General features: G+C 40.0%; 1 protein-coding gene across 1 annotated transcript in view; it reads left to right on the top strand.

The window, feature by feature from the left end:
• The window catches only part of lamc1 (laminin, gamma 1), a 66,421-nt gene that overhangs the window by 31,563 nt on the left and 20,372 nt on the right, over nt 1-14,486 (top strand). Inside the window, exons 3-5 of the mRNA XM_044368410.1 lie at nt 7,104-7,234; nt 10,791-10,957; nt 13,465-13,653. Coding sequence (XP_044224345.1) covers nt 7,104-7,234; nt 10,791-10,957; nt 13,465-13,653 — 487 coding nt within the window. The remainder of the gene's footprint in view (nt 1-7,103; nt 7,235-10,790; nt 10,958-13,464; nt 13,654-14,486) is intronic.

Here is a 14,486-nt window from a genome sequence, read left to right as displayed (position 1 = left end):
CTGAAACAGTCATCTTTAGATTCCTCCTGCTGTGGAAGTATTGTGGATATGTGAACCAGATGTGATGAGATATTAGTGTGAACTGACAGTCACCTGTAGAGCTCAGAGACAAATCTCAGAGATTATTTACAGTTTTATATACAGTAATCTGTAGCGTCCATTAGCAGTTTATAGGACGCTGCTTGTGTAAACGACTTCCTTGGATTTTATACAAACTGTGTTTCTTCAAACACCACCTCTGAGTTTGAATTAACCTGTTTGAGTAAACAAATACACACTAAATGAATGTGCAGGGAGAAAAACAGGATTATAAAACTGAGACTTTTTTTTAAACGTGAAGGAAATTTTAACCAAATCGATGGCCTCTGAAAAATGCACTTTTTTGAGAAAACTAAAAAAAAACTTGTTTTCTTGCAGAATGCTATTTGTTAAGGATTCCCAACACATAACACACTGTTTTTGGACTATATTATTATATTATGTGTTAACAATAGCGACTAGATATTAATGCCTCTCAAAGTGCAGATAGGAGCTTTTGCACTTTTGCACTCTACAAAACGATGCTCTAAATTAAGTTAATAATTAAAATGAAATTAAAAATCAAATTAAGTTTGTTTTCAGGTAAAAAGACGTAGTAAATGTAATAGTTACTCATTGTCCGCTGGAGATGAATGTTCAGTGATTGGTGCTGTAGCTTCTCTACACATCCAGAGACTCTGTGTTGTGTTTTTGTTTTGTTGTGTGACTTTTCTGTCACAGCGAAGGGCGGGATGATCTTGATTATCTTGATTATCGTGATTATCGTGATTATCTTGATTATCTTGATTATCGTGATTATCTTGATTATCTTGATTATCTTGATTATCTTGCAGACAGACTGAATATGAGCAGCCTTCCTTGTTCTCATCATCCAAAATGAAATCCGCCAATCAGAAAGGATAGCAGACAGGAGGTTTTGTGTTCTTGAGTTCTTTCATTAATCAGAACCTCTGTATCTGACTGAAGATGGACCCTTTGATTGTCACATGTTTGGGAAGATGAAGAGTCGATGGCTGTCAGGTTGAGTGTTGTTCTGTCTTTATGAAGCTGTGACATGTACACATAGATACATACAGATAAACATACATGCACTAATACAGATTACGCATGTATGTACACGTACACGTACACCTATAAATATTATGCACATAAATACATCATTGCCATGAATTAGGGAACGTACACATGTGCAACACATGTAAACTGATTGTTATGTGATGTAAATACTGTTGTTATTGACAATGAGCTTTATTTAATTAATGTATTTCTGGTAGTGATATAAAGCTAAACCAGGGACAGGCGTCGCAAATTAGCTTTAGCTATAAATCCAAAATGCAACACATCTCTTTCATGTTATTTTAACCTGTTGCAATGTTTTTTTGCATCGTCTCTGACAAATAAACTAATTAAAAAAAGAAAATATAAATATATATATACGTGCACAGGCTTCAACACAGTTTATTCCGCTACATACATACTGTATATGCACGTATACATAAGTAAACAGGACTAAATGGTTTTTCTAAGGCAGCAGAAGTGATGGAGAAGCAGCTTCAGATCTGACAGCAGCCTCCCTGCTGTGTGAAACGCTCTTTCCTTCCCCTCCATGTAAATGAACAGATTTAGCCCTGCAGCTCAGCTGTAAACTTCCTTATTTGACTTGTTGGCATGAAGCTATTTATACTGAAGCTGTGGACTCTTTTTTGGAGACGGCGTGCTGTCGGAGGCGTCAGACGGCTGTTTGTCGCTCTCTGACATTCCTGCTGTCTGTCATCTATGAGCTCTGAGAGGGGAAATAACCACCAGCTGAGACGGTCACCGGACATCACTCTTGTTTTATTCTGGAGCTGTGCTTCCAAGCCTTTTCAGCTTGTGACCCCTTAAAATAAAGCAGAGTCACAGGTGTCAGATGTCTATGAGCTGAGTTTTTACCGCTAAACTGGTTAGATTGTTTCATCAGAGAACTTTTATTTATTCACTCATTAATCATCTCTCAACTCTACAGATTTATCTTGTGACCCGTTGGACGGTCTACAGACCTGTCGTCGCCTTTTAAAAGCCTTAAAATAGCACTAAATTGGCTCATATTTATTTTATAAGGTCTTAAGTTTAACATAGACATTTATTTCTCTTCCTGTCAGACATGACTGAACATAAATGTCTTCATCAGCTAAATCAGAGACTGTAAAACTGACTTCTGACCTACTCTGACCCCTTTATGTACTGAACTTTGTACTTTCATGGTGCCTTAACCTGATGTTCAAAAGGCCTGTTATGTATAAAACCAAACTCTTTTCATACAGAGATCAGTCAAAAATCAGTCTTAAATATCTTTATATTCAGGTTAATAACACTTTATTTTACGGCTCTCATCATTTCATAATAAGTCTCTTGAAAAGAACTTAGGAAGGAAAATATTTCCTACTTGTAGTAGGATCACTTTAATGTTTTTTTTCATGTTTACAATAAGGTAAATATAGAATATCGCCAGCCTTAACGAGTGAAATCACTTTATTTCAGTAGAATCTCCACGATTTACCAAACTCGTCTTTACAGGTCTGGCCAGTGAGGGAACAGAGCTGCAACGATTAATTGATTAGTTGATTGGCAGAAAATAAATCATCAACTATAATTGAATATTCGTTTGTAACTTTTTTTCAAACAAATATGCTAAATATTTGCTGGTTCCAGCTTCTCTAATGTGATTATTTAATGCTTTTCTTTGTCAGATGTGACAGTAAACTGAACATCTTTGGGTTTTGGACTGTTGGTCTCAGGGATACAGGCATTTTTTGACAATACAATGAATCGACTAATTGTGAAAATAATTGTTAGTTGCAGCGCTAATACTACTATATTAGCTGTGTTGCACTATCATGTTTTAATATAATCCTGCTCTGCTGGAGTCTAAACTGCTCCATTAAAAAGGCGTGGTCTGGGAATTTATGGTACAATTATGTCTCTTGAATAAACGGTGTAATTTATTGTCTGGGAATCTGAGCTACCTTCCCTCCCAGGAGAGTAATTGTGATTGATGAGTACTAACACGTTCCCTGTTGGCTACTACAGTTAGATCACCAACTAGCCCTGTGAGTCGTCTCTGCAGGTGTACGTGCAACAATTAATGTGTATAGTAGAAATAAAAAAGCAACATAAAATGGGAATACTGATGTGAAATTAAGTGCTGGTATGTCAGTATTGTCCATCAGTGAAGTCCTGCTGTAAATCCACATGCTCACGTTCCACACTGACAGACAGTATTTGTTTCCAGGCTGCAGGACATCTCTGCAGCGTTTGGTTTGTTCCCAGCCTGCAGTCTGCTGCAGCTCAGCTGAATGTTTGTGATTCCCAGAAGAGTTTCTAACTCCAGGCAGCATTCTTCCTTCAAGAAAACACATGTCCTGGCCGAGGCGTTCCACTCTGCCACAGAGCAGAGACGTGATTGATAGCAAACAAATGTTCTGTACAGTTCAGAGTGTGTTGACTCAGCCGAGAACCTGCATCGGCTTCCTGGACCGAATAGTCTGAAGAGCTGCAGCTGCCGGATGGACGCAGGAGCAGTTTATGACTTGTTAGATATGAGCAAGAAGCTGTCACAAGATGAACCAGCTGAGAAACCAGCTGCAGAACAGTTTTCAACAATGACAGGCCTTCATCAGAGCCAGAAACTGAACATCCATCAGAGTTTAGCAACAGACGAACGTGATACTACGGTTACTGTTTGGTTTACTATCAGTTTTGTGCCTAATTCATTTCACATTTCTTTAGGTATGTTCACCACTAAATCACAATAAATGACATAAGACCCTTTACGGTGGGTCACTGACAGGGTCTAAATCTGGTTCTAGGCTTCATTAGTTCTTCATATGTTGGATGTTCCTGAATGAACATGTTAAATCACATTACCCAGCAAGTCTGGGGCCAAGTGGTATTCCAGTGTAGCAAAACTGCACACATTGCACTCAGACGGTGAGGAATGTGGGTTTAATTGGGACCCAGCAGCTCATTTTTGCCCCAGGATTACCCTACTAGACCTGGACTCCCATGGCCCCCAAAAATCCTAGTGACACTTGCAAACGAGTCCTCTCGGTGTAGAATAAACAAGAAAACTGGAGTATGTTCGGCCCATTAGGGAAAAGCATCTGAAGGGAGTTTGAGGTGAGAGGGGTCACTTCAGGTGGTTCAGGTGCCTGGGCTGGACGCCTCCCTCTGGGAGGAGGACCCGGGGAAGGGCAGGGGGGGGATTACGTATCCCATCTGGCCTGGGAACAGCTGGAGGATGTGGTTATGGGAAGGAACTCTGGGCTACCTTACTTGGACCAACAGTGCAAAACTAACACCACAGTAACACCTCTGCAGCCTTCTGTGGTCTTCACAACTTCAGACATGAACATTTTCTGATCATAAACATAGATGTCTTCATGGCTCTATGTTCGTCCATCGGTCAAAAACGGTTGGAAGGATTCTCATGTAATTTGGCTCAAATATTTATGGTCCCAAGAGGATGAATCCTACCAAATTTGGTGATCCTCTAACTTTTCCTCCAGCACCATCATGAGGTTCATATTTGTGGTTCAGGGTTAAATATTTCAACAGCTATTGGAGGGATTGCTATGAAATTTTATGCAGACATTCATCTTCCCTCAGCGAGCATGACTGTAAACACTAAGGGTGTTTTCAAACCTGCGTAGTTTAGTCTGGTTGAATGGGACTCTTGGGTTAGTTTTCCTCCTTGAAATGATTTGTTTGGGCAGATATGAACAGCGAGGACATTTTTAGAAAGTGGGGACAAATCAACAGTTGCTATCAGCTATGAATCGAGGTCTAACAACCAAGTATGTTGTCTTCTTGATATTTGAGCAGATAGGAGCTTCTTCAAGACCTTCTTCCATCTCTCTCATCCCCCCCCCAGACACATCTGACCAATGACAGGAGAGAATGATCTCACTTGGCTTTTCATGATGCATTTTGGGTCGCTTGAGTTTTATTCAGTTTGAAAAGAAATGTCCTTTGTCTGGTTTAAATACGCTGGATGGATCATTCCTGGCAGAAACCAAGGGTGTATTTCATCTTTAAAATGTGAGTTTGTTTACAGCCCGTGAAAGCAGTTGAATCAATCTTAGCAAATTACTTGGTAATTTGTTTTAATTAAAAGTGGAATGAGAATGAGAGAAAACCTTCTCGGCAATGCTGACAGGTGAGCTTCCTGTTTGAAACCAAGCAGTTCGCTCTGAGTCACATCTCTGAGCAGTTGGTGGGTGAATCATTCCCAGCAGTTCTATGAGGATTTAACATGAAGGTGTAAAGTTACAGGAGGAGGCAGAAGTTTTCCTGAGTAGGCGGATAAATGTCCAGTACGTTCAACCTGAACATGATTTAAACCACAGGAGAAAAGCTGTTTATATTTAACTCCTGTTGCTTCCTCTGTGACCTCTGGTTTCATGTGCAGATTTCTTTGCTCTGAACAACTTTTATTTGGATATTTCTTCACTATAAAAACAAGTCTAATGATTAAATCTGCACTGGTGGAAAAAAAATGCCCTAGAAAGCCATGTGATGGCCAGAAGGCCAAAAGCCTGTCAGCAGATACTTTAACTGTTTCCACCGGAGGTTGGAAATCTGAAAATTTTGGGGGGAGAACATTTGGAAAGCGAAGGCGTTGTTGAGTCACAAACCTTTTATTTCACATGTTCCTGGCAGTGTTGGGGTTGATATCAGATATGGATTAATACTAACTCTCGTGTTGGTACTTTCCTGTGAGCAGAAACAAACCCTGAGGCTGATCGTCTGACAGACTTTTTGTTCTGACTGGGTTCAGATCTTTTTGCTCTGAGCTGTTTGTTAGTCTTCAAACAGCTGCTGTGAGCTCTCACTCTGCTGAATAAAAACCTTTTGGGTCTGATAAGCTTCCTGCTTATACTGAACAAAGCTATCGTTGACCTTCACTCTGAGTTCCCCATGAGCCTTTCACACAGGCGAGATGTTGAGTAACTTTCTTTATCCTCCATGATAAGACAATGTGGCTGAAACTGAACAGGTGTCCCTCAGTAATTCTCTCCATCTGGGCTTCGTATCATGAAGCCAAGAAAATAAATTCCTTTTCACTGAAAATGTCACAGTTCGAGTGCCTGTCTCTGGTGTTGCGTCACTGTTTTCAGTGTTTCCCACAGCCGAGGACTAAAACATCCTCCCTGTTTGCGGATTCATGATACAAACTTTTTTGTTGCAAGTAACGTCTGAAATCTCTCTGAAATACAACTTCTGCCTTCACTTCTTTGTCTTTCTCAGCTTGGTTTGCAGCCAGTTGGTGTTTATGTTGCTTTGTTTCAAACTGTCTATCAAATGTCTCAGATATTGGATTGATTGCTATGAAATGTGCAACAGACATTCACATCATCAGGTCAAAACTTTGCAATTTGTACAATACCTACAACACTAATAACAATCCCTTCAGCCTCAGCTGTACTTTGTGTGTAGTGCTAATCAGCAACAATTACATTTTTTTACATGTGCTCACAGTAATACTAGTTTGGACTTGAACTTTTAGTTTCAGTTTGGTGTTCTATACAAAGAGCTTTTCATCTTCACAGAGCTTCTGGTCTGGCTGCGTACACAACTTTTTTTTTTCTGTCCTCTCTTCAAGAGAAAAAAATGGTTAGTCCTCTTAAGTCTGGCTGTCAGAAAGAGGGTTTCAGACGGTCTTAAGGTGCCGGTATACTCTGTCAGAACTGCTTGTTGGTTGAACAGCTTCAGAAACCTCCTCTCCTCATTTCAGAAAGTATAAAATAAATTTTGAACTATAAATCATGTAAAGATATTCCAGTAGAGACCTAGAATATAAATATATAGCTGGAAATGTGCAGAATATAAGTCCTTTAAATAAAGTTGTGTCTTGCAGATAACATTTGTCTGAGGTTTTTATTTTCTGTAAAACATCCAGAGAAATTATATCTGTCTAATTTTTATAAGACAGATGAATATAAAACAAAAAAGTCAGAATGATACAGTCTGCCAGACTGTGCTGTTGACTGATAGTCCGGATGTCCTTGTTGTGTCTGCTGCAGGACTGGGTGACCGCTACTGACATCAGAGTGACCCTGAACAGGCTCAACACATTCGGAGACGAAGTTTTCAACGACCCCAAGGTCCTCAAGTCCTACTACTACGCCATCTCTGACTTCGCTGTGGGAGGAAGGTAAAGACCTGAGAAAAGATCTAATGCATACAAACTTAAATTAGTGCAGTGATTTTCAAAATAAGAGGGGTTCCTGCGGTATCCAGGGGGCACGCTGAAAGCTCAATTATCAACTCAACTCAGTACAAGCAACTAAACTAAATATTTAAATTGTGGATTGATTTAAAATAATACATCCTGATATGTGTTAAGGAGGAAAATAAAGAGCCAAATAGGATTTAAAAAATATACAATAACCAGTAAGTTTCCCATCAACCTGCATCATGTTGCAATTTCATGAAAACTAGCCAGCAAGAGAGCTGAGAAGTTGAAATAGTTTGTTAAAAGTGACAGATAAATAGTTGAAATGGAGTCAGACAGTAGTTAAAGTAATGCATAAACGGTGCATTATACATGAAAATCATGAAAAAGCTAAATGTAACATATAGTTAACTGAAAGTAATGTATAAATAGTTGAAATAAACATATAAAAAATAAATAAATGCATGAACTACAGTATCTTACAGTAATATATAAAGCAACTTCAACACTGTTAGCTGATGGAAAAAAGTAACAATATCCACTTGATCTTATTAATAGTGATAAAAAACATCCAGTTTAATCCTTTCATCATATTTTGATGACGATGAAGAGTGAGCTCATCTGACTGGTAAATCAGACAGAACAGGTTGGGAAACACTGAGTCATAACTGACAGGAATATATAATGTGCTGTGCCACAATATAAAGTTACAACTCTTATTAGAATACAAAGGTTTCTGCTATAAAAAGACGAGTTTTTTCTTGTTTCCTCCTGAGTGTGAACATGTTTCAGCAGCCTGAGGTTCATGAAACCTGCTCAGACAAAGGAAACTCTCCTGAATGACTGAGTGCGGTCTGGTGGTCTTGATGTGTCACTGTGTGGTCTGCTTCCCTGTGGTCAGGAATCCACATAAGAACTCCTTTTCCTGCATGTCTGAAAAAAAAAGGTTTCGACAGGCATTACAAGAGTGTTAAACGGGCTGCCAGCCTGCACCGCTGCACAGCCTCTGCAGCCATAATCTGTTTGAAATGTGGAGCAGATTTCCATTACACAGCCTGCATTCCTGGCATTCCTGGCCAGCAGGGCTGGATTACAGGGAAACCGGAATGGGGCGGACTGAGCGCCATGATGGGCGGAAGAAAAGGGACGAGTCTTGAGTGGGAGTACCTGTCAGGGCTGCATGAGGGATTTCTGAGGAACCTTCTCCTCCGTCAGCCCCACCCTGATTTACCTGAACGTGTTTACCTGGAGCTGAGCAGGACAATCAGCTCAGTGGCTCGGCAATATCAGGCAACCAGGGGTCCTGCTCGTTTTTCCTGCAACATTTTCAAACTTCCAACACTGTGGTGGACGTGAATCTCTTCTGGTTGAATCATCAGTACAACCAATGAGACACTGAGCTGAGAGAAAAGATAACTTAAGTCAAAGATCAAAGCTTAAGCGTAAAATGAAAGGTGCAGGATTCTCCTAAAAAACAATATATAGACTAATACAAAAGTAATCCTTCTCAATCATCACTTATGACCCACTAGGAATGTGTGGTGGTGTATTTATCTGCAGAGACTCTGCCCTCTGCCTGTATTTTATTATTATTTTGATGTTCAGGATGTTTCTGGGCATCAACCTTTGGGCAGTGGGTGTGTAGCTCCCAGCCAATAACAGCGCAGAGTGTGAGGTTGGAACTGGTAGTGTAGCAACCAGGTCACACGTCTGCTCCTCTCTGCTCTGCTCTCTGTGTCATGGATGTATAAAGAGCAGCAGGTCTATGTGTCTGTTGACCGAGGGCGGGGCTGCAGAGCAGAGAGGCCACAGCGAACAGGATGAAGCTCTGCATTCACACAAAAGGAGGTGTGGGTGTGTTTATTTGTGCTGTAGAATGTAAACACTGTGAAACTATCAGAAAATAAAGTTTTATTTCTCTGATTCATGACTTGATTCTCGAGCGTGGCTCCCTCCCTTCATTCACTCTCTAGCGCTCTCTCTCTCTCTCTCTCTCTCTCAGCTCACTTTGGTCGAGCCAGGGAGGAGGGGCCAACTTTGAGTGCTGTGTTTACAAACACCAACCTACAAATACTGCATAGTATATCTTTAACTAAAAGCCTACAGTCTAATAGCTAACTAGCATCAACAATAAAAGTAAGTCAGAGCCTACAGTCTGATAGCTAACTAGCATCAACAATAAAAGTAAGTCAGAGCCTACAGTCTAATAGCTAACTAGCTGAAAGTCTAGTTACTAATTTAAGTTGACACTAAGTTTCTAGTAGTTTAGTAAAATCAAAGATAAAAGTCTTCATAGTTGCTAACTTCTGTAGCTAACTAAATTCAAGTATAAAATCCAGATAGTTGCTAGCTTAAAGTAAATGCTAACAAAAAGCATTAGTAGCTAACTTAAGTAAAAGCTAACAGTGTACTAGTGAGACACAATAAAAAATAAAAGTCTAGTTGCTAGCTTAAGTTAAAGCTAACAGTCAAGTAGCTAACTAGCATCAACAATAAAAGTCTAGTTACTTATTTAAGTTGAAACTAACTTGTGACTAAAATGTGAAGACAAATGTCTAGTAACAAAAGAACAGTCTCATATAGCTAGGACAGTTAATCTGTTCCCTTTAGACTTTTAATAACTGATAATGCAAAAGGGATGAATATTTTTTGTATCAACTGAATGTTTTCAGTCATACTGAATTTGTAAAATAAAAACAGAACCATTTGTACTTCAAGTCCTATTTATAGCAGTGGATCCCAATCTGAGGAATGTAATCCAACCATCTAACAAAGATTAAATTCCTGAATGTTTCTCTTGAAACACACACATTTTTGTTTTTTGAGAAAACAAGCATGCAGGAATTTATGAATTCTTAAATAACTTCTCTATATTTTGCAAGTGGTCCTTTTTTTAGGCTGTGCTTGTGTGAATCTTAATATATAAAAGCTGTGCTTGCAATGCTACATGTAGGTACCATGTTTTGTGGCTGTTTGGAGACAACAGTCAGGTTTTTTGTAACGTTGTGCAACTTTTTGTATTAGTTGGTGTGTTGCAGATGAGCAGGCAGCCCCTTTAAGCTCACGGTCTTCCTTCCCGCTGTCAGTTTTTCCACGTCTCTCTGCCAAGAAACACCTGAGACAATGAGCAAAGGTGGCTGCCGAGCAAGTCCTGTCCTGTTGTGAGGGGCTCTTTCCCCCTGAAGAGATTTGACAAAACTTTCCCTCAGAGCCACCAAGCGGAAAAACCTCATCAGAACCAAAAATAATATCAACACCACATCGTCCACTGATGGCATTTTAAACTCTGAGAGGCTGCGAGTACTCACATGTCACACATACAGAATATAATGTAAAACTGAAGAGTTTTTTAAAGCAGTGTGGAGAAATGTGTGCCATGACATTATGACTAAACACCATCAGAGTGGTCATTTTCATCTTTCTTTGTGAGTAAAGAGGTTGACAGTAGTTGAGGTGTGAGGTCTGATCAGGGAACGTGGGTATGGTTGCAGCTGTGTGTTATCCAGGTGTAACAAGTGTGTCGCTCTGTTTTCAGGTGTAAGTGTAACGGCCATGCCAGTGAGTGTGTGAAGAACAGCAGAGGACGGCTGGTGTGTAACTGCAAACACAACACCGAGGGCGACGACTGCAATGTCTGCAAACCGTTCTACAACGACCGGCCCTGGAGGAGAGCGACGTCCGACAACGCCCACGAGTGTCTGGGTGAGTCTTCTGCCACAAGACTGCTTCTCTTATTCCTTTACTACTGCGACTGTCTTATTGTCTTCTGCTGCCGTACTGCAACTACTACCTTACTGCGGCTACTACCTTACTGCGGCTACTACCTTACTGCGGCTACTACCTTACTGCAGCTACTACCTTACTGCAACTACTACCTTACTGCAGCTACTACCTTACTGCAACTACTACCTTACTGCAACTACTACCTTACTGCAACTACTACCTTACTGCGGCTACTACCTTACTGCGGCTACTACCTTACTGCAACTACTACCTTACTGCAACTACTACCTTACTGCAACTACTACCTTACTGCGGCTACTACCTTACTGCGGCTACTACCTTACTGCGGCTACTACCTTACTGCAACTACTACCTTACTGCAACTACTACCTTACTGCAACTACTACCTTACTGCAGCTACTACCTTACTGCAACTACTACCTTACTGCAACTACTACCTTACTGCAACTACTACCTTACTGCAGCTACTACCTTACTGCAACTACTACCTTACTGCAACTACTACCTTACTGCAACTACTACCTTACTGCAGCTACTACCTTACTGCAGCTACTACCTTACTGCAGCTACTACCTTACTGCAACTACTACCTTACTGCAACTACTACCTTACTGCAACTACTACCTTACTGCAGCTACTACCTTACTGCAACTACTACCTTACTGCAGCTACTACCTTACTGCAACTACTACCTTACTGCAACTACTACCTTACTGCAACTACTACCTTACTGCAACTACTACCTTACTGCGGCTACTACCTTACTGCAACTACTACCTTACTGCAACTACTACCTTACTGCGGCTACTAGCTAACTTTAACTGTTTTACTGTAACTTCTACCTAACTTTAACAGCTTTAATGCAACTACTGCAACTTGATCTACCTTACTGCAGCTACTGTATAACTTAAACTGCAGCTATGACTGCTTTACTGCAATTATTACAGCTTTACTACTGCTAATGCCTTACAACAGCCACCGCTGCTTTATTAGTACTACTGCTTTACTTCTTTTACCACTGCTACTACAGATGTTACTGCCTTCCTGTAGCTACTTACTACAGGTGTGTAGCTTTACTACAGCAGCTAATACTTTACTACGGCTACTGCTGCTTTACTACGACTGTTACTGCTTCACTTTGGCTTTTACTGCTTCACTACATCTGTGATTACTACTAATGCCTGTAAAACTGAGACAAAAACAGCAAAGTATAAAGGACTGACCCTTAGAAAAGATCACACACATATTGTAATACAGTGTTAGTCATGACAGTCTCTGGGGGATTCTGGGAGCTGTAGTTCCCGTTCATACTATGAGAGTGCAGATGCATGACTAACTGTGTTCAGGGAATATGAGTGTTTTTCTTCTCCCACAGTCGCCCTAATCCCTCCAACACTCACATCAGCACAGGAAGCTGGAGGAACCCGATAGTATGGAAAACTCACATTTAGATGTTGAAGCAGAGCCGAGTTCTCACCTCATTTAAACCCTGATTTTTTTCACAGATCAGTTTTCAAGTTTCATTCAGTGTGTTCAGCACAGTTAATACTCAGGTAAACAGTATATTCACAAGAATGGAGAGTAGCCTGACAGAACCGCATCTGTTACTGCTTTACTTCTACTGCTACTAATTTACTGAAGGTGGAAGAAGTACTGAAGTAAAAGTACTACAATGAAAAAATATTCCATTACAAGTAAAAGTCTTCTGTTCAAAATGACTTACTTAAGTAAAAGTACAGAAGTACTGGCAGCTATAAATATATATATAAGAAAGAGAGTAATAGAAAGCATTTTAATGTTATACTGCTGGGTTAATATAAAACAATACTATTTTACAAAGTGATTATATGTGTCATGTATGAAAGATTGCTCAGAAAAGAAGAGTATTGCTATGACATAAATGAGGTTCAGTTAAAGTTCAGTATTTTATTCTGAAATGCAGTGAGCAGAACTTTAAAGTACTATAGTACAAGTACTTGAGTAAATGTATATTCCATCACTGTGCTTTACTACTGCGCTACTACAGGTACTACTGCAGTTCTGCTGCTTCAAAGTAGTAGTAGAAGTATTAGCTGCAGTAGAGCTGTTAATACTGCTAGTACCACATTACAGCTACTGCGTAATTCCTGCTACTACTGTTTTACTACAACTGTTATTTCTTTCCAGCAGTTAGAGTCTTACTGCCTTTACTATGACAGTTTCTGCTTTGTTGCATCTAATACTGCTACTACTAATAAGAGTATTTAATTACTGTTATGTCTTGTTCATTGATAAAATTGCATGAAAGCAGTTAAATTTGGGGTAAATCGCATCAAAAGACGTATTTTAGCTGATTTGAGGCATCCATGTAATCAGATATATCGGAGCTTTCATAAAAATTCCAGTTTCCCAGTCGTGATTATGACTGAGAGTAAAATGAGGTTAAATTGGTGCTTTTATAATGAATCTCTCTTTGTGTCTCTCAGCCTGTAACTGTAACGGGAAGAGCTCCGAGTGTTACTTCGATACCGAGCTGTACCGGGCCACGGGTCACGGAGGTCACTGCAGGAACTGCGCCGACAACACCGACGGCCCCAACTGTGAGCGTTGCCTCGACAACTACTACAGAGACCAGAGCGGTAGCCGCTGCCTGCCCTGCGGCTGCAACAGCATCGGTGAGTCGCAGCTCAGACTGAAGAGAGAGAGATGAATATTAATGTTATTACTGGACTGTCGGGTCTATACAGGACCAAACCAGGTGGTCTGCATGTTGTCCATTAGGAAGCTACTGTCACCTGTTTCTAAAACAAATTAATTTTCAAGAATTTTCTTGAAATGTAAATCAGTATTTTGAAACAAAATTGACAAAAGGTTGCAGAAAAAAGCATCAGGTGTTTGTAACAAAGTCTCATCACAAGAAGAGTCTCTACAGATTAAAAAAAAACTGTTTATTTCACATTGTAAAGGAGACAAAAATGTCACTTTGTCACCATTTGGATGTGAAATTCATGGTTTAGTTAGTTAAACGGACGCAGATGTTTTGTGATTTTGATGAAGATCCGACTGGGACCGAAGCATTTGTGGAGTCAGTAGCCTACATGTGATGTACATAAAACTGTCCTCCTCCCATAAGAAATAAATCGATCCGTTTTTTTGCATTTTAAGGTAGATCGTGGTGCGTTCAAGGAAACCACAACGTCACAGACACGAGCAACAAGTGCAGAAAAGCAACCTTTTTAAAGTTTCTTTTAGAAATTCACACAAAATATAGTTTAACACAAAGTCAAGAGGTTGTGATATGAAGCTGTAAGCAGAGCCGTGTTCCTGCACATGCTCAGTGACGTCTGCCGTACACAGAACTGCTCTCCAGAGACTGAAAACGTGTGACGCTTGATCGATTGTTGATTCGGATCCAAACATGAGATTTGTTGACAAGAAGAAAAAATATAGAAAACCAGCCAGCCTTGCAGATATTTTGATTGCAAAAACACTTAAAATGTACATAAAC

This window comes from Thunnus albacares, chromosome 12, assembly GCF_914725855.1.
Source record: "Thunnus albacares chromosome 12, fThuAlb1.1, whole genome shotgun sequence".
Taxonomy (NCBI): Eukaryota; Metazoa; Chordata; class Actinopteri; order Scombriformes; family Scombridae; genus Thunnus; species Thunnus albacares.
The sequence above is the reverse complement of the archived record's forward strand: the minus strand, read 5'-3'. Positions and strand labels throughout refer to the sequence as shown.